A 21,390-nucleotide genomic window follows, 5' to 3' on the forward strand; every position below is an offset into this window, starting at 1 on the left:
ACTGAACATAATGGGCTGTCATTAATTGGGCAGCAGTGTCTCTTGCTGGTGAGCAGTTTCACTGCTTACATTTCCTTCACTTTCCAACTCTGCTTCACTCACTTTACTGCAGTCTATACTCTAATGAATGCAGTAAAATGTAATGGGTCAGTGTATAACTAACAGCTAGATTACGAGTTTTGAGCGCTATAGGGATTTTAACGACCGCCACAAAAGCAGCGTTATTTCACCTCCCTATAACACTGCTATTACAAGTTTTAAAAAAGCAGGCTTACGCGGGCGATATGGTTACATTAAGCTCCATACCGCACTGAAAACAAGCGCTGCTTCGACGTGCTCCTGCACGATTTCCCCATAGACATCAATGGGGAGAGCCGGCAAAAAAAAGCCGAACACCTGCGATCACAGAAAGAAAAGCTTTGTAACGCAACCTCATTGATGTCTATGGGGAAATAAAAACATAAACCCCGAGTCTAAAGACCCCTAATCTGCCGCCCTTAACATCGCCGCCGCCACCTACATACAGTTATTAACCCCTTAATGACCACAGCACTTTTCCATTTTCTGTCCGTTTGGGACCAAAGCTATTTTCTCCAACATAGGTGTGTCCGGTCCACGGCGTCATCCTTACTTGTGGGATATTCTCTTCCCCAACAGGAAATGGCAAAGAGCCCAGCAAAGCTGGTCACATGATCCCTCCTAGGCTCCGCCTACCCCAGTCATTCTCTTTGCCGTTGTACAGGCAACATCTCCACGGAGATGGCTTAGAGTTTTTTAGTGTTTAACTGTAGTTTTTATTATTCAATCAAGAGTTTGTTATTTTGAAATAGTGCTGGTATGTACTATTTACTCAGAAACAGAAAAGAGATGAAGATTTCTGTTTGTATGAGGAAAATGATTTTAGCAACCGTCACTAAAATCCATGGCTGTTCCACACAGGACTGTTGAGAGCAATTAACTTCAGTTGGGGGAACAGTGTGCAGTCTCTTGCTGCTTGAGGTATGACACATTCTAACAAGACGATGTAATGCTGGAAGCTGTCATTTTCCCTATGGGATCCGGTAAGCCATGTTTATTCAGCAAGTAAATAAGGGCTTCACAAGGGCTTATTAAGACTGTAGACTTTTTCTGGGCTAAATCGATTCATTATTAACACATATTTAGCCTTGAGGAATCATTTTATCTGGGTATTTTGATATAATAATATCGGCAGGCACTGTATTAGACGCCTTATTCTTTAGGGGCTTTCCCAAAGCATAAGCAGAGCCTCATTTTCGCGCCGGTGTTGCGCACTTGTTTTTGAGAGGCATGGCATGCAGTCGCATGTGAGAGGAGCTCTGATACTTAGAAAAGACTTTCTGAAGGCGTCATTTGGTATCGTATTCCCCTTTGGGCTTGGTTGGGTCTCAGCAAAGCAGATACCAGGGACTGTAAAGGGGTTAAAGTTCAAAACGGCTCCGGTTCCGTTATTTTAAGGGTTAAAGCTTCCAAATTTGGTGTGCAATACTTTTAAGGCTTTAAGACACTGTGGTGAAAATTTGGTGAATTTTGAACAATTCCTTCATGTTTTTTCGCAATTGCAGTAATAAAGTGTGTTCAGTTTACAATTTAAAGTGACAGTAACGGTTTTATTTTAAAACGTTTTTTGTACTTTGTTATCAAGTTTATGCCTGTTTAACATGTCTGAACTACCAGATAGACTGTGTTCTGAATGTGGGGAAGCCAGAATTCCTATTCATTTAAATAAATGGGATTTATGTGATAATGACAATGATGCCCAAGATGATTCCTCAAGTGAGGGGAGTAAGCATGGTACTGCATCATTCCCTCCTTCGTCTACACGAGTCTTGCCCACTCAGGAGGCCCCTAGTACATCTAGCGCGCCAATACTCCTTACTATGCAACAATTAACGGCTGTAATGGATAATTCTGTCAAAAACATTTTAGCCAAAATGAACACTTATCAGCGTAAGCGCGGCTGCTCTGTTTTAGATACTGAAGAGCATGACGACGCTGATAATAATATTTCCGAAGGGCCCCTAACCCAGTCTGATGGGGCCAGGGAGGTTTTGTCTGAGGGAGAAATTACTGATTCAGGGAACATTTCTCAACAGGCTGAACCTGATGTGATTGCATTTAAATTTAAGTTGGAACATCTCCGCATTCTGCTTAAGGAGGTATTATCCACTTTGGATGATTGTGACAAGTTGGTCATCCCAGAGAAACTATGTAAAATGGACAAGTTCCTAGAGGTGCCGGGGCTCCCAGAAGCTTTTCCTATACCCAGGCGGGTGGCGGACATTGTTAACAAGGAATGGGAAAGGCCCGGTATTCCTTTCGTCCCTCCCCCCATATTTAAAAAATTGTTTCCTATGGTCGACCCCAGAAAGGACTTATGGCAGACAGTCCCCAAGGTCGAGGGAGCGGTTTCCACTTTAAACAAACGCACCACTATACCTATAGAGGATAGTTGTGCTTTCAAAGATCCTATGGATAAAAAATTAGAAGGTTTGCTTAAAAAGATGTTTGTTCAGCAAGGTTACCTTCTACAACCAATTTCATGCATTGTCCCTGTCGCTACAGCCGCATGTTTCTGGTTCGATGATCTGATAAAGGCGGTCGATAGTGAGTCTCCTCCTTTTGAGGAGATTATGGACAGAATCAATGCTCTCAAATTGGCTAATTCTTTCACCCTAGACGCCACTTTGCAATTGGCTAGGTTAGCGGCTAAGAATTCTGGGTTTGCTATTGTGGCGCGCAGAGCGCTTTGGTTGAAATCTTGGTCGGCTGATGCGTCTTCCAAGAACAAGCTACTTAACATTCCTTTCAAGGGGAAAACGCTGTTTGGCCCTGACTTGAAAGAGATTATCTCTGATATCACTGGGGGTAAGGGCCACGCCCTTCCTCAGGATCGGCCTTTCAAGGCAAAAAATAAACCTAATTTTCGTCCCTTTCGTAGAAACGGACCAGCCCAAGGTGCTACGTCCTCTAAGCAAGAGGGTACTACTTCTCAAGCCAAGCCAGCTTGGAGACCAATGCAAGGCTGGAACAAGGGAAAGCAGGCCAAGAAACCTGCCACTGCTACCAAGACAGCATGAAATGTTGGCCCCCGATCCGGGACCGGATCTGGTGGGGGGCAGACTCTCTCTCTTCGCTCAGGCTTGGGCAAGAGATGTTCTGGATCCTTGGGCGCTAGAAATAGTCTCCCAAGGTTATCTTCTGGAATTCAAGGGACTTCCCCCAAGGGGGAGGTTCCACAGGTCTCAGTTGTCTTCAGACCACATAAAAAGACAGGCATTCTTACATTGTGTAGAAGACCTGTTAAAAATGGGAGTGATTCATCCTGTTCCATTAAGAGAACAAGGGATGGGGTTCTACTCCAATCTGTTCATAGTTCCCAAAAAAGAGGGAACGTTCAGACCAATCTTAGATCTCAAGATCTGAAACAAGTTTCTCAAGGTTCCATCGTTCAAGATGGAAACCATTCGAACTATTCTTCCTTCCATCCAGGAAGGTCAATTCATGACCACGGTGGATTTAAAGGATGCGTATCTACATATTCCTATCCACAAGGAACATCATCGGTTCCTAAGGTTCGCATTCCTGGACAAACATTACCAGTTCGTGGCGCTTCCTTTCGGATTAGCCACTGCTCCAAGGATTTTCACAAAAGTACTAGGGTCCCTTCTAGCTGTGCTAAGACCAAGGGGCATTGCTGTAGTACCTTACTTGGACGACATTCTGATTCAAGCGTCGTCCCTTCCTCAAGCAAAGGCTCACACGGACATTGTCCTGGCCTTTCTCAGATCTCACGGATGGAAAGTGAACGTGGAAAAGAGTTCTCTATCCCCGTCAACAAGGGTTCCCTTCTTGGGAACAATAATAGACTCCTTAGAAATGAGGATTTTTCTGACAGAGGCCAGAAAAACAAAACTTCTAGACTCTTGTCGGATACTTCATTCCGTTCCTCTTCCTTCCATAGCTCAGTGCATGGAAGTGATCGGGTTGATGGTAGCGGCAATGGACATAGTTCCTTTTGCGCGCATTCATCTAAGACCATTACAACTGTGCATGCTCAATCAGTGGAATGGGGACTATACAGACTTGTCTCCGAAGATACAAGTAAATCAGAGGACCAGAGACTCACTCCGTTGGTGGCTGTCCCTGGACAACCTGTCACAAGGGATGACATTCCGCAGACCAGAGTGGGTCATTGTCACGACCGACGCCAGTCTGATGGGCTGGGGCGCGGTCTGGGGATCCCTGAAAGCTCAGGGTCTTTGGTCTCGGGAAGAATCTCTTCTACCGATAAATATTCTGGAACTGAGAGCGATATTCAATGCTCTCAAGGCTTGGCCTCAGCTAGCGAGGGCCAAGTTCATACGGTTTCAATCAGACAACATGACAACTGTTGCGTACATCAACCATCAGGGGGGAACAAGGAGTTCCCTAGCGATGGAAGAAGTGACCAAAATCATTCTATGGGCGGAGTCTCATTCCTGCCACCTGTCTGCTATCCACATCCCAGGAGTGGAAAATTGGGAAGCGGATTTTCTGAGTCGTCAGACATTGCATCCGGGGGAGTGGGAACTCCATCCGGAAATCTTTGCCCAAGTCACTCAGCTGTGGGGCATTCCAGACATGGATCTGATGGCCTCTCGTCAGAACTTCAAAGTTCCTTGCTACGGGTCCAGATCCAGGGATCCCAAGGCGGCTCTAGTGGATGCACTAGTAGCACCTTGGACCTTCAAACTAGCTTATGTGTTCCCGCCGTTTCCTCTCATCCCCAGGCTGGTAGCCAGGATCAATCAGGAGAGGGCGTCGGTGATCTTGATAGCTCCTGCGTGGCCACGCAGGAGCTGGTATGCAGATCTGGTGAATATGTCATCGGCTCCACCTTGGAAGCTACCTTTGAGACGAGACCTGCTTGTTCAGGGTCCGTTCGAACATCCGAATCTGGTTTCACTCCAGCTGACTGCTTGGAGATTGAACGCTTGATTTTATCGAAGCGAGGGTTCTCAGATTCTGTTATCGATACTCTTGTTCAGGCCAGAAAGCCTGTAACTAGAAAGATTTACCACAAAATTTGGAAAAAATATATCTGTTGGTGTGAATCTAAAGGATTCCCTTGGGACAAGGTTAAGATTCCTAGGATTCTATCCTTCCTTCAAGAAGGATTGGAAAAAGGATTATCTGCAAGTTCCCTGAAGGGACAGATTTCTGCCTTGTCTGTGTTACTTCACAAAAAGCTGGCCGCTGTGCCAGATGTTCAAGCCTTTGTTCAGGCTCTGGTTAGAATTAAGCCTGTTTACAAACCTTTGACTCCTCCTTGGAGTCTCAATTTAGTTCTTTCAGTTCTTCAGGGGGTTCCGTTTGAACCCTTGCATTCCGTTGATATTAAGTTATTATCTTGGAAAGTTTTGTTTTTAGTTGCAATTTCTTCTGCTAGAAGAGTTTCAGAATTATCTGCTCTGCAGTGTTCTCCTCCTTATCTGGTGTTCCATGCAGATAAGGTGGTTTTACGTACTAAACCTGGTTTTCTTCCAAAAGTTGTTTCTAACAAAAACATTAACCAGGAGATTATCGTACCTTCTCTGTGTCCGAAACCAGTTTCAAAGAAGGAACGTTTGTTGCACAATTTGGATGTTGTTCGCGCTCTAAAATTCTATTTAGATGCTACAAAGGATTTTAGACAAACATCTTCCTTGTTTGTTGTTTATTCCGGTAAAAGGAGAGGTCAAAAAGCAACTTCTACCTCTCTCTCTTTTTGGATTAAAAGCATCATCAGATTGGCTTACGAGACTGCCGGACGGCAGCCTCCCGAAAGAATCACAGCTCATTCCACTAGGGCTGTGGCTTCCACATGGGCCTTCAAGAACGAGGCTTCTGTTGATCAGATATGTAGGGCAGCGACTTGGTCTTCACTGCACACTTTTACCAAATTTTTCAAGTTTGATACTTTTGCTTCTTCTGAGGCTATTTTTGGGAGAAAGGTTTTGCAAGCCGTGGTGCCTTCCATTTAGGTGACCTGATTTGCTCCCTCCCTTCATCCGTGTCCTAAAGCTTTGGTATTGGTTCCCACAAGTAAGGATGACGCCGTGGACCGGACACACCTATGTTGGAGAAAACAGAATTTATGTTTACCTGATAAATTACTTTCTCCAACGGTGTGTCCGGTCCACGGCCCGCCCTGGTTTTTTTAAACAGGTCTGATAATTTATTTTCTTTAACTACAGTCACCACGGTACCATATGGTTTCTCCTATGCAAATATTCCTCCTTAACGTCGGTCGAATGACTGGGGTAGGCGGAGCCTAGGAGGGATCATGTGACCAGCTTTGCTGGGCTCTTTGCCATTTCCTGTTGGGGAAGAGAATATCCCACAAGTAAGGATGACGCCGTGGACCGGACACACCGTTGGAGAAAGTAATTTATCAGGTAAACATAAATTCTGTTTTTACATTTTTGCGGTGTTTGTGTTTAGCTGTAATTTTCCTCTTGCTCATTTACTGTACCCACACATATTATATACCGTTTTTCTCGCCATTAAATGCACTTTCTAAAGATACCATTATTTTCATCATATCTTATAATTTACTATAAAAAAATTATAAAATATGAGGAAAAATTAAAAAAAACACACTTTTTCTAACTTTGACCCCCAAAATCTGTTACACATCTACAACCACCAAAAAACACCCATGCTAAATAGTTTCTAAATTTTGTCCTGAGTTTAGAAATACCCAATGTTTACATGTTCTTTGCTTTTTTTGCAAGTTATAGGGCCATAAATACAAGTAGCACTTTGCTATTTCCAAACCAGCGCTAGTTACGTTAGAACACTAATATCTTTCAGGAATTCCTGAATATCCCTTGACATGTATATATATTTTTTTAGTAGACATCCCAAAGTATTGATCTACGTCAATTTTGGTATATTTCATACCACCATTTCACCGCCAAATGCGATCAAATACAAAAAATCGTTCACTTTTTCACAAACTTTCAGTTTCTCACTGAAATTATTTACAAACAGCTTGTGCAATTATGGCATAAATGGTTGTAAATTCTTCTCTGGGATCCCCTTTGTTCAGAAATAGCAGGAATATATGGCTTTGGCGTTGCTTTTTGGTAATTAGAAGGCCGCTAAATGCCACTGCGCACCACACGTGTATTATGCCCAGCAGTTAAGGGGTTAATTAGGGAGCTTTTAGGGAGCTTGTAGGGTTAATTTTAGCTTTAGTGTAGTGTAGTAGACAACCCCAAGTATTGATCTAGGCCCATTTTGGTATATTTCATGCCGCCATTTCACCGCCAAATGCGATCAAATTAAAAAAAAACGTAAAATGTTTCACAATTTTAGGTTTCTCAATGAAATCATTTACAAACAGCTTGTGCAATTATGGCACAAATGGTTGTAAATGCTTCTCTGGGATCCCCTTTGTTCAGAAATAGCAGACATATATGACTTTGGCGTTGCTTTCTGGTAATTAGAAGGCCGCTAAATGCTGCTGCGCCTCACACGTGTATTATGGCTAGCAGTGAAGGGGTTAATTAGGGAGTTTGTAGGGAGCTTGCAGGGTTAATTTTAGCTTTAGTGTAGAGATCAGCCTCCCACCTGACACATCCCACCCCCTGATCCCTCCCAAACAGCTCCCTTCCCTCCCCCACCCCACAATTGTCCCCGCCATCTTAAGTACTGGCAGAAAGTCTGCCAGTACTAAAATAAAAGGGTTTTTAAAAATAATAAACTTTTTTTTTTTAGCATATTTACATATGCTACTGTCTAGGATCCCCCCCTTAGCCCCCAACCTCCCTGATCCCCCCCAAAACCGATCTCTAACCCTCCCCTCTGCCTTATTGGGGGCCATCTTGGGTACTGGCAGCTGTCTGCCAGTACCCAGTTTGCCAAAAAATATGGGTTTTTTTTACTTTTTGCCCGTTTTTCTGTAGTGTAGCTTCCCCCTCCCCACAGACCAACCCCCACCACCTAACTGATTTCTTTTTTATCAGATTTGTTTATTTTTTTTTATACAATTTTTTCCTTTTTGCTACACTTTTTTTTCTGTGTGTAGCGGTTCCCACCCGCTCCCTCCCCGTGCACGCGCCCGCCCCCGCCCCCACCCTCCCATGCACGTGCGCGCGTCAGTGCGCGCCCCCTGGCATCCCCGCCCACGATCCCGCCGCCCTCCACACCACTAGGGCCATCGATAGCCGCCACCCGCCTCCCGGTCCGGCTCCCACCCACCAACGCTGTAAGCTACCGATCTCCGGTGCAGAGAGGGCCACAGAGTGGCTCTCTCTGCACCGGATGGCTTAAAATGGTTATTGCAGGATGCCTCCATATCGAGGCATCACTGCAATAACCGGAAAGCAGCTGGAAGCGAGCAGGATCGCTTCCAGCTGCTTTCCACACCGAGGACGTGCAGGGTACGTTCTCAGGCGTTAACTGCCTTTTTTTTTGAGGACGTACCCTGCACGTCCTTGGTCGTTAAGGGGTTAACCTATAATCTGCCGCCCTTAACATCGCCGCCACCTACATACAGTTATTAATGCCTAATCTGCCGCCCCTAACATCGCCGCCACCTACATACAGTTATTAACCCCTAATCTGCCGCCCTTAGCATCGCCGCCACCTACCTTACAGTTATTAACCCCTAATCTGTCGCCCCCAACATCGCCGCCCCCTACCTACACTTATTAACCCCTAATCTGACGCCCACAATGTCGCCGCCACTATACTAAAGTTATTAACCCCTAAACCTCTGGCCTCCAACATCACTAACACTAAATAAATATATTATCCCCTAAGCATAACCCTAATCCTAATGTAACCCTAAACCTAAGTCTAACCCTAACCCTAACACCCCCTAACTTAAATATAATTAAAATAAAGCTAAATAAACCTTACAATTATTACCTAAATAATGCCTATTTAAAAATAAATACATACTTACCTGTAAAATAAAACCTAAGCTAGCTACAATATTACTTATAGTTATATTGTAGCTAGCTTAGGTTTTATTTTTTATTTCACAGGTAAATTTTTATTTCTTTTAACTAGGTAGACTAGTTAGTAAATAGTTATTAACTATTTACTAACTACCTAGTTAAAATAAATACAAAAAGTTACCTGTAAAATAAAACCTAACCTGCCTTACACTATAAACTAACATTACAATAAAATAAATTAAATTATTAAAATACAATTTTCTATATTACAAAAAAGACAAACACTAAATTACAAAAAATAAAAAACGAAATTATCAAAGATAAACACGAATTACTCCTAATTTAATAGCCCTATCAAAATAAAAAAGCCCTCCCAAAATAAAAAAAAACCCTAGCCTACAATAAACTACCAATGGCCCTTAAAAGGACCTTTTGCGGGGCATTGCCATAAAGATAACAGCTCTTTTACATTGCAATAAAAAATACATACAAACCCCAACAGTAAAACCCACCACCCACCCAACCAAATCCCCCAAATAAAATCCTATCTAAAAAAAACCCTGCTGATTCATATTTACACTGTGCCCATGCACTCACATACACATAACACTATATCCTGTTCACTCATATTTACATTGTGCTCATGCACACACGTAAAACTCACACTCTGCTCACTCATATTTACGCTCTGTTGATAAACTCACATACATGTTACACTCACATTCTGCTCATTCATATTTACACTGTGCTCATGCACTCACATCCACGTAACACTCATACCCTGCTCACTCATATTTACTCTGTGCTCATGCACTCACATAAATGTAACACTCATATCCTGTTCACTCATATTTATTCTGTGCTCATGTACTCACATACATGTAACACTCACACTCTGCTTACTCATATTTACTCTGTGCTCATGCACTCACATACACGTAACACTCACACTCTGCTCGCTCATATTGACACTGTGCTTATGCACTCACATACACACAACACTTGTTCACAACCTGCTCACTCATATTTATACTGTGCTCATGCACTCACATAAATGTAACACTCACACTCTGCTAAACTCATATTTACATTGTGCTCATGCATTCACATACATGTAACACTCATACAGTGGTTACTCATATTTACATTGTGCTCATGCACTCACATACACGCAACACTCACACTCTGCTCACTCATATTTACACTGTGCTCATACACTAACATAAATGTAAAACTCACACTGTGCTCACTCATATTTACATTGTGCTCATGCACTCAGATACATGTAACACTCATACCTTGGTCACTCATATTTACTCTGTGCTCATGCACTCACATAAATGTAACACTCATATCCTGTTCACTCATATTTATTCTGTGCTCATGCACTCACATAAATGTAACACTCATATCCTGTTCACTCATATTTACTCTGTCCTCATGTACTTACATACATGCAACACTCATACCCTGCTCACACATATTTAAACTGTGCTCAAGCACTCACATACACGCAACACTCATACCCAGCTCACTCATATTTACATTGTGCTCATGCACTCACATACATGTAACACTCACACTCTGCTCGCTCAGATTTACACTGTGCTCATAAACTCACATACATGTAACACTCACACTCTGCTCGCTCATATTTACTCTGTGCTCATGCACTCACATACATGTAACACTCACACTCTGCTCGCTCATATTTACACTGTGCTTATGCACTCACATACACACAACACTTGTTCACAACCTGCTCACTCATATTTATACTGTGCTCATGCACTCACATAAATGTAACACTCACACTCTGCTAAACTCATATTTACGTTGTGCTTATGCATTCACATACATGTAACACTCATACAGTGGTTACTCATATTTACATTGTGCTCATGCACTCACATACACGCAACACTCACACTCTGCTCACTCATATTTACACTGTGCTTTTGCACTCACATACATGCAACACTCACACTCTGCTCACTCATATTTACACTGTGCTTTTGCACTCACATACTTGCAACACTCACACTCTGCTCACTCATATTTACACTGTGCTCATACACTCACATAAATGTAAAACTCACACTGTGCTCACTCATATTTACATTGTGCTCATGCACTCACATACACGCAACACTCACACTTTGCTCACTCATATTTACACTGTGCTCATACACTCACATAAACGTAACACTCACACTCTGCTCACTCATATTTACATTCTGCATATAAACTCACATACACATAACACTCATACCTTGGTCACTCATATTTACATTGTGCTCATGCACTGACATACTCGCAACACTCACACTCTGCTCACTCATATTTACACTGTGCTCATACACTCAATATAGATGTAACACTCACACTTTTCTTGCTCACATTTACATTCTGCTTATAAACTCAAATACATAAAACACTCATATTCTGCTTGCTCATATTTACACTGTGCTTATGCACTCACATACACGTAACACTCACACTCTGCTCACTCATATTTACATTCTGCCTCTAAACTCACATACACACAACACTCATACTCTGCTCACTTATATTTACATTCTGCTCACATACACAAAACACTCATAACCTAATCACCCATATATACACTGTGCTCCTGCACTCACATACATGCAACACTCACACTCTGCTCACTCATATTTACACTGTGCTCATGCACTCACATACATGCAACACTCACACTCTGCTCACTCATATATAAACTGTGCTCATACACTCAATATACATGCAACACTCACACTCTGCTCACTCATATATACAATGTGCTCATGCACTCACATACATGCAACACTCACACTCTGCTCACTCATATATAAACTGTGCTCATACACTCAATATACATGCAACACTCACACTCTGCTCACTGCTCAATCACCCATATATACACTGTGCTCCTGCACTCACATACATGCAACCCTCACACTCTGCTCACTCATATATACAATGTGCTCATGCACTCACATACATGCAACACTCACACTCTGCTCACTCATATATACAATGTGCTCATGCACTCACATACATGCAACGCTCACACTCTGCTCACTCATATTTATATTCTGATTATAAACTGCCATACACAAAAGCAACACTCATACCCTGTTCACTCATATATACACTGTGCTCATGCACTCACATACATGCAACACTTATACTCTGCTCACTAATATTTACACTGTGCTTTTACACTCACAAACATGCAACACTCACACTCTGCTCACTCATATTTACATTCTGCATATAAACTCACATACATGTAACACTCACACTCAGCTCATTCATATTTACACTGTGCCCATGCACTCACATACACATAACACTCATATCCTGTTCACTCATATTTACATTGTGCTCATGCACACACGTAAAACTCACACTCTGCTCACTCATATTTACACTCTGTTGATAAACTCACAAACATGTAACACTCACACTCTGCTCATTCATATTTACACTGTGCTCATGCACTCACATACACATAACACTCATACCCTGCTTACTCATATTTACTCTGTGTTCATGCACTCCCATACACGCAACACTCATACCCTGATCACTCATCTTTACACTGTGCTCATGCACTCACATACACGTAACATTCATACCCTGCTCACTCATATTTACTCTGCGCTCATTCACTCACATACATGCAACACTCACACTCTGCTCACTCATATTTACACTGTTTTCATGCACTCACATACATGTAACAATCACACTCTGCTCACTCATATTTACTCTGTGCTCATTCACTCACATACATGCAACACTCACACTCTGCTCACTCATATTTACACTGTTTTCATGCACTCACATACATGTAACAATCACACTCTGCTCACTCATATTTACACTGTGCTTATGAACTCACATAAATGTAACACTCATATCCTGTTCACTCATATTTACTCTGTGCTCATGCACTCACATACACGCAACACTCATATCCTGTTCACTCATATTTACATTGTGCTCATGCACTCACATACATGTAACACTCACACTCTGCTTACTCATATTTACACTGTGCTCATAAACTCACATACATGTAACACTCACACTCTGCTTACTCATATTTACACTGTGCTCATGAACTCCACACTCTGCTAAACTCATATTTACATTGTGCTCATGCACTCACATACATGTAACACTCATACAGTGGTTACTCATATTTACATTGTACTCATGCACTCACATACACGCAACACTCACACTCTGCTCACTCATATTTACACTGTGCTTATGCACTCACATACATGCAACACTCACACTCTGCTCACTCATATTTACACTTTGATCATGCACTCACATAAATGTAACACTCATACCTTGGTCACTCATATTTACATTGTGCTCATGCATTCACATACACGCAATACTCACACTCTGCTCACTCATATTTACACTCTGCTCATGCACTCACATACATGCAACACTTATACTCTGCTCACTCATATTTACACTGTGCTCATACACTCACATACATGCAACACTTATACTCTGCTCACTCATATTTACACTGTGCTCATACACTCAATATAGATGTAACACACACTTTTCTCGCTTACATTTACATTCTGCTTATAAACTCAAATACATAAAACACTCATATTCTGCTTGCTCATATTTACACTGTGCTTATGCACTCACATACACGTAACACTCACACTCTGCTCACTCATATTTACATTCTGCCTCTAAACTCACATACACACAACACTCATACTCTGCTCACTTATATTTACATTCTGCTCACATACACACAACACTCATACTCTGCTCACTTATATTTGCATTCTGCTCACATACACAAAATCACCCTGATCACTCATATATACACTGTGCTTCTGCACTCACATACATGCAACACTCACACTCTGCTCACTCATATTTACACTGTGCTTATGCACTCACATACATGCAACACTCACACTCTGCTCACTCATATTTACATTCTACATATAAACTGACATACACACAACACTCATACCCTGCTCACTCATATATACACTGTGCTCATAAACTCAATATGCATGCAACACTCACACTCTGCTCACTCATATTAACACTGTGCTCATGCACTCACATACACACAATACTCATACTCTCACATACACACAATACTCATACTCTGCTCACTTATATTTACACTGTGCTCATGCACTCACATACATGCAACACTCACACTCTGCTCACTCATATTTACATTATGCTTATAAACTCACATACACATAACACTCATACCCTGCTCACTCATATATACACTGTGCTCATACACTCAATATAGATGCAACACTTACACTTTGCTCACTCATATTTACACTGTGCTCATGCACTCACATACATGCAACACTCACACTCTGCTCACTCATATTTACATTATGCATATAAACTCACATATATGCAACACTCACACTCTGCTCACTTATATTTACATTGTGCTCATTCACTGACATACATGGAATACTCACACTCTGCTCACTCATATTTACATTCTACATATAAACTCCCATACACACAACACTCATACCCTGCTCACTTATATATACACTGTGCTCATACACTTAATATACATGCAACACTCATACCCTGCTCACTCATATATACACTGTGCTCATACACTCAATATAGATGCAACACTTACACTTTGCTCACTCATATTTACACTGTGCTCATGCACTCACATACATGCAACACTCACACTCTGCTCACTTATATTTACATTGTGCTCATTCACTGACATACATGGAATACTCACACTCTGCTCACTCATATTTACATTCTACATATAAACTCCCATACACACAACACTCATACCCTGCTCACTTATATATACACTGTGCTCATAAACTCAATATACATGCAACACTCACACTCTGCTCACTCATATTTACATTCTGCTTATAAACTGACATACACCCAACACTCATATTTACACTGTGCTCATACACTCACATACATGCAACACTTGCAACACTCACACTCTGCTCACTCATATTTACATTCTGCTTATAAACTCACATACACACAACACTCATACCCTGCTCACTCATATATACACTGTGCTCATACACTTAATATACATGCAACACTCATACTCTGCTCATTCATATTTACATTCTGCTTATAAACTCACATACTTGCAACACTTACACTTTGCTCACTTATATTTACACTGTGCTCATGCATTCACATACATGCAACACTTACACTCTGCTCACTCATATTTACATTATGCTTATAAACTCACATACACATAACACTCATACCCTGCTCACTCATATATACACTGTGCTCATACACTCAATATAGATGCAACACTTACACTTTGCTCACTCATATTTACAATCTGCATATAAACTCACATACATGCAACACTTATAATCTGCTCACTTATATTTACATTGTGCTCATTCACTGACATACATGGAATACTCACACTCTGCTCACTCATATTTACACTGTGCTCATTCACTCACATACATGGAACACTCACACTCTGCTCACTCATATTTACATTCTACATATAAACTCCCATACACACAACACTCATACCCTGCTCACTCATATATACACTGTGCTCATAAACTCAATATACATGCAACACTCACACTCTGCTCACTCATATTTACATTCTGCTTATAAACTGACATACACCCACACTCATACCCTGCTCACTCATATTTACACTGTGCTCATACACTCACATACTTGCAACACTTACACTCTGCACACTTATATTTACACTGTGCTCATGCACTCACATACATGCAACACTCACACTCTGCTCACTCATATTTACATTATGCTTATAAACTCACATACACATAACACTCATACCCTGCTCACTCATATATACACTGTGCTCATGCACTCAATATAGATGCAACACTTACACTTTGCTCACTCATATTTACACTGTGCTCATGCACTCACACACATGCAACCCTCACACTCTGCTCACTCATATTTACAATCTGCATATAAACTCACATACATGCAACACTTATAATCTGCTCACTTACACTCTGCTCACTCATATTTACATTCTGCTTATAAACTGACATACACCCACACTCATACCCTGCTCACTCATATTTACACTGTGCTCATACACTCACATACATGCAACACTCACACTCTGCTCACTCATATTTACATTCTGCTTATAAACTCACATACACACAACACTCATACCCTGCTCACTCATACACTGTGCTCATACACTTAATATACATGCAACATTCACACTCTGCTCACTCATATTTACATTCTGCTTATAAACTCACATACATGCAACACTTACACTCTGTTCACTTATATTTACACTGTGCTCATGCACTCACATACATGGAACACTCACACTCTGCTCACTCATATTTACATTCTGCATATAAACTCACATACACACAAAACTCATACCCTGCTCATTCATATATACACTTTGCTCATGCACTCAATATACATGCAACACTCACACTCTGCTCACTCATACTTACATTCTGCATATAAACGCACATACATGCAACACTCACACTCTGCTCACTCATACTTACATTCTGCATATAAACGCACATACATGTAACACTTATACTCTGCTCACTTATATTTACACTGTGCTCATTTACTCACATACATGGAACACTCACAATCTGCTCGCTCATATTTACATTCTGCTTATAAACTCACATACACAAAACACTCATACCCTGATCACTCATATATACACTGCCCTCATGCACTCACATACATGCACCAGTTATACTCTGCTCATTCATCTTTATATTCTGCTTATAAACTCACATACACACAACACTCAAACCCTGCTCACTCATACATACACTGTGCTCATACACTCAACATACATGCAACACTCACACTCTGTTCACTCATATTTACATTCTGTATATAAACTGACATACACACAACACTCATACCCTGCTCACTCATATATACACTGTGCTCATGCACTCACATACATGCAACACTTATACTCTGCTCACTCATATTTACACTGTGTTCATACAGTCATAAACACACAACACTCATACCTTACACATACCTTTGTGTTTGCACATACAGGCACATACAAAAACTATATCTGTACACAAACACACTTCACTCACATTCCACAAATAACCTCCTGATTACTGTATAAAGTTCCATAGATTGAAACTTATGATAGCAATATCATTAGGCATCCATGCTAAGATCACCATATGCCCTATTGAAAGTTAACCATTACTCAGCCAGAAGCGTCTGGAACACATTATGAATGTTTTTTAACCTATTCAACTGCCAGAGATTGCTGCCTTTTCTAGAAGCCAAAGGGTGAATAAATAATTTTACTTCAATAGTCCAAAAATACATCAACTCAGCCAAGTTTCTAATACATTGAGCATACATTTTACTCAAAAAGTATTGAGGCACAGATTACGAGTGGAGCGCTTTCTTAACGTGCGCCCGTAAAGAGGCAAATTTACAAGTGGCTGGTTAATGTGACCATGAGCTTGCGGTTTCACTTGCGCTAGAAATCAGATCAGATCTCTAGTTGATTAAAAATGTATCATTAGATAAAAATATGAGCATCTTTATTTTTTTAATAAAAAATCTGCACAAAGCAGTTATAAGGGGTTAAAGTGAGGGGATGTGGGGTGTTAGAAAAACATGGGATGTCAAAGGGGGACTGTGTTTTTACTATAAATATATAGTTATATGCTTATATATTTATGTGTTTATATGTGTACATACACTTATAAACACATAAATATATATGTATATAACGATATACATATATTTATTGCTGCCCAGCGCTGTGCGATTTGCTCCCTACGCTGCACTAGGTGGTTTGCCCTGTTTGTCGGCATGAAAACGAGGCTCCCTTTGAAGCCTATGGAAGTGCTCTCTCGTGAGCGCTTGGCTTCCAGGCAATGTGAACACAACGTCGCATTCGCATTGCGCCACACTTGTAATACCAGTGCACATTTACGTGCGCTAGCATTACTGAATGAACCGCAAATATCACAATTGTGTAAGCGCAATATTGCGCTCCACTTGTAATTTAGCCCTGAGTAAGTAATTTAACAGTAAAATAAAATATATGCTATTATCAGTCATTACAATATATATGCGATTACCTCCCAGACCTGCTTGAGAATAGTTAAACTTGGGAGTCCATAGGGAATAAATGGCTGGAATACGAAGCAGATTTCACAATCACATACTAATTGCAAGCACAAAAACACATAACCTATCATCTGCAAGACCCCCTCATGCCCACTCAACAAGCTTCTTCATACGTTTAATGGGATTTGGGGGCAGCATAATTTAATTAGGGACATGGGCTCATTACTACCCCAGTGACATGTAAAGAAATACTCCCCTTTGACAATGTCTGCTACGCTGTATAGTGACAGAGTATATACCTCTATCTGATAAACCATATGTTGTAACAAAATACTTCACTGCTAACCATGGACAACTGTTACTAGGTTGGTTAATTCCATTCCAGCACTGCCGTTTTGTAAATCATTATGGGATTTAACCATTGCAATCAATGCCCCATTTACAAAGCTAAGATTCCTTGCCAGAGTAGGCACAACACTAATCTAATATAGTGGGTATTCTGCATGGTTAAAAATTCATTTGATTTTGGCAGCAAAAAGAAAATGTAATACAGAATGAAAACATAAAACACGTAAAATACACACATTTATTCAACAAGCATGTAACTAAATTGTATTAGTTGCCCAAGTGGGTATTATTAGCAATGCAGGGTGTTTATTCTACAAAGTGCCCTAAATATACTGTGACTACCCTCCCATTCCCAGGGGGATTTTCTATTCAGATTTTGACTTACTTCTTGCCTTTTGTTTGATGGCTTGAGTGATTAAAGTGTAGTTCGGATCTTCTTCTTTAAAACTGATGTCAACCACTGTCAAATTATTAAATTTTCGTAGTTCTATGAATAACCCCTCTATGGTGAAATAGTTTGTACGATCTTCCTTATCTTCAAGGTAGACTACCATGGCTCGACTATTCCAATTGAACTGCTGTTGAATCTGTGCCACAAACTTCCCCAACTTGGTGTAGATTGGTCCAGTCCTGGTAATGAATTGGTACTCCTCAAATTTTTCATCAAAACCAAAGGCAGATGCCCCTGCAGTAATCAGGGGAACCTTCCAATGACTTGCAAATCGAGCCACAGGGGCAGTGGAATATGTGCACCCTGGTCCTAGGAACACATCTGGGTGGTAGGTAAATTGGAAGTCTACTACCACTAGAGGGGCAATTGATTCTGAGCAATTTCCCTTCTTATCTTCGCTGTTACCAACTAAATGTTGCAAATGGACATCTGGAAGAAGGTTTTGGTCTCTGTTAACCCTTTCTATTGCCAATTCGATAGCTGGACCCACTCTTGGCCATGCCCAGGGATAAACTGTGTTACTTTTGGGAAGGACCACTGCCAGTGTAAGAGTTTCTTTTTTGCCCTCAATTCTAACTACTTCACAACTGACCAACATTGCCAAGATAAGTAGTACCTGTATTTCAGCCATTGAACCCCTTTTTTAGAGGGTATTTAAGCCCTTCTCAACCACATGACAAGAAACCCAACTCTGTTTCCTAAATAACAAGAATTTGAGATTTCTCCACTCTCACCTTCCTGGGCTCCTTGCTCCCTCGTAACACAATTGACAGACAGTTCTTTTGTTGTTGTATTTCTTAATAAGCTATACCCAGGCAAGTGTTAATCATCTCTCTTCTGTGAGTGAGAGAGAGCCTAGCATAAATCCATTAGCTTCCCGCTGCTGGAAGTGACTGGAGAGCAAGAATGGTATTATCTGGAGGCAGGGTTAGCTTTTCCTTCCCCTGATTCAATGACAAAAGAGTTGTTATTATCATAAGGCTTTGCTCATTAACTGTTTCCTTGCAAAATACAAGTGAATGGGGTCACTTACATTAGTCAGAATGACAGGATCTGCTTCACAACTTGCAGGCTCTGTTGCTCCTTCCAAGTGGATCTAACAGTCACTAAGTCCATTGGGGGGTAGTTTTGGAGGCGCAGGAGATGTTTCTGCATCTGCCCTGAAAGTTGGAGCCTTACCAGAATTTCTCTGGATTACAGAACTGAGCAATTTTGGCTTTTCCAAACCAACAAATATTTATTCAGTTACTCTGGAAATTAGTGGGAGTGGAAACAAAACAATTAATTAAATTATTGAAGCAAAGAATTCAGAAAAAAATTGGAGGAGTAAAGAAGGTGAAAAGCAGAATATTACCAGCAGATCTTCAGGGTGCTGGCAATAAAACCAAGAGGTGAAACTGCTGAGGGAGAAATGCAGCTAGGTGCAGAGGGAGTCAGAGGAGATGTGAGCTTCAGGATAGAAGAGGTGGGGATTTGGGAGTGGTAGGAGGGAGAGAGTGATGAAGCAGAGAGAGTGGTAGAGGCTGGGTGAGAAGAGATGGGCACATGGAATGAGAGAGATTAAGCGAAGAAGAAAAAAACTGAGGGAGAAATACTGATTCAGACTGAGAAATGGAAATAAAAGAGAACAGGGGAGATGAATATAGAACAAGAGAGAAAGGAAACAGAAATTGGGATAGAGAGGAGGAGGCAGATTGTGAGGAAAACAGAAATAAAACAAATTACAAAAGAGAGAAAAAGAAAATGAAGAAAGAGAGAGGAAAATAGGAGATAAAGAACTACTGAGAGAGACACAGCAAGGGGGGAATTGAGAAAGAAAGACTGGAACTTGAAGACTGTTCAAAAGAAGGCAGGAGTTAAAGAGATTGGAAAAGAAACAAAAGGAAAACAGAGCAAAGCAGTGACAGAAATTAAGAGAGAGGTATATAATCAGGTGATCAGTTTGCTGATATATACAATTGTAGTGTGTGTTTGTGCAGCTTGCAATCTGTCCTTTGTGTGTCTGAGTGTGAGTGTCTGTGTATGACAATGTGTGTCTGTGAGTGTGAGTCTGTGCATGAGTGTGTGTGTGCAGCTTGCAATCTGTCCTTTGTGTGTCTGTGAGTGTGAGTGTCTGTGTATGACAATGTGTGTCTGTGAGTGTGAGTCTGTGTATGAGTGTGTGTGTGCAGCTTGCAATCTGTCCTTTGTGTGTCTGTGAATGTGAGTCTGTGTATGACAATGTGTGTCTGTGAGTGTGAGTCTGTGTATGAGTGTGTGTGTGCAGCTTGCAATCTGTCCTTTGTGTATCTATGAGTGTGAGTGTCTGTGTATGACAATGTGTGTCTGTGAGTGTGAGTCTGTGTATGAGTGTGTGTGTGCAGCTTGCAATCTGTCCTTTGTGTGTCTGTGAGTGTGAGTGTCTGTGTATGACAATGTGTGTCTGTGAGTGTGAGTCTGTGTCTGAGTGTGTGTGTGCAGCTTGCAATCTGT

General features: G+C 41.1%; 1 protein-coding gene across 2 annotated transcripts in view; it reads right to left on the reverse strand.

Annotated features, from left to right (window-relative positions):
* Window positions 1-20,347, reverse strand: part of NPR1 (natriuretic peptide receptor 1) — a 336,428-nt gene extending 316,081 nt beyond the window's left edge. The window contains exons 1-2 of one of the 2 annotated variants that reach the window (XM_053704226.1): window positions 20,273-20,347; window positions 18,853-20,168 (exon numbers count right to left, since the gene is read on the reverse strand). In XM_053704226.1, the coding sequence (XP_053560201.1) occupies window positions 18,853-19,549 (697 nt within the window). In that variant the 5' untranslated portion in view covers window positions 19,550-20,168; window positions 20,273-20,347. Of the gene's footprint in view, window positions 1-18,852 lie in introns of both variants that reach the window. The other variant, XM_053704235.1, reaches the window with a different exon arrangement.
* Between the last annotated feature and the right edge of the window lie 1,043 nt (window positions 20,348-21,390).

This window comes from Bombina bombina, chromosome 1, assembly GCF_027579735.1.
Source record: "Bombina bombina isolate aBomBom1 chromosome 1, aBomBom1.pri, whole genome shotgun sequence".
NCBI lineage: Eukaryota > Metazoa > Chordata > Amphibia > Anura > Bombinatoridae > Bombina > Bombina bombina.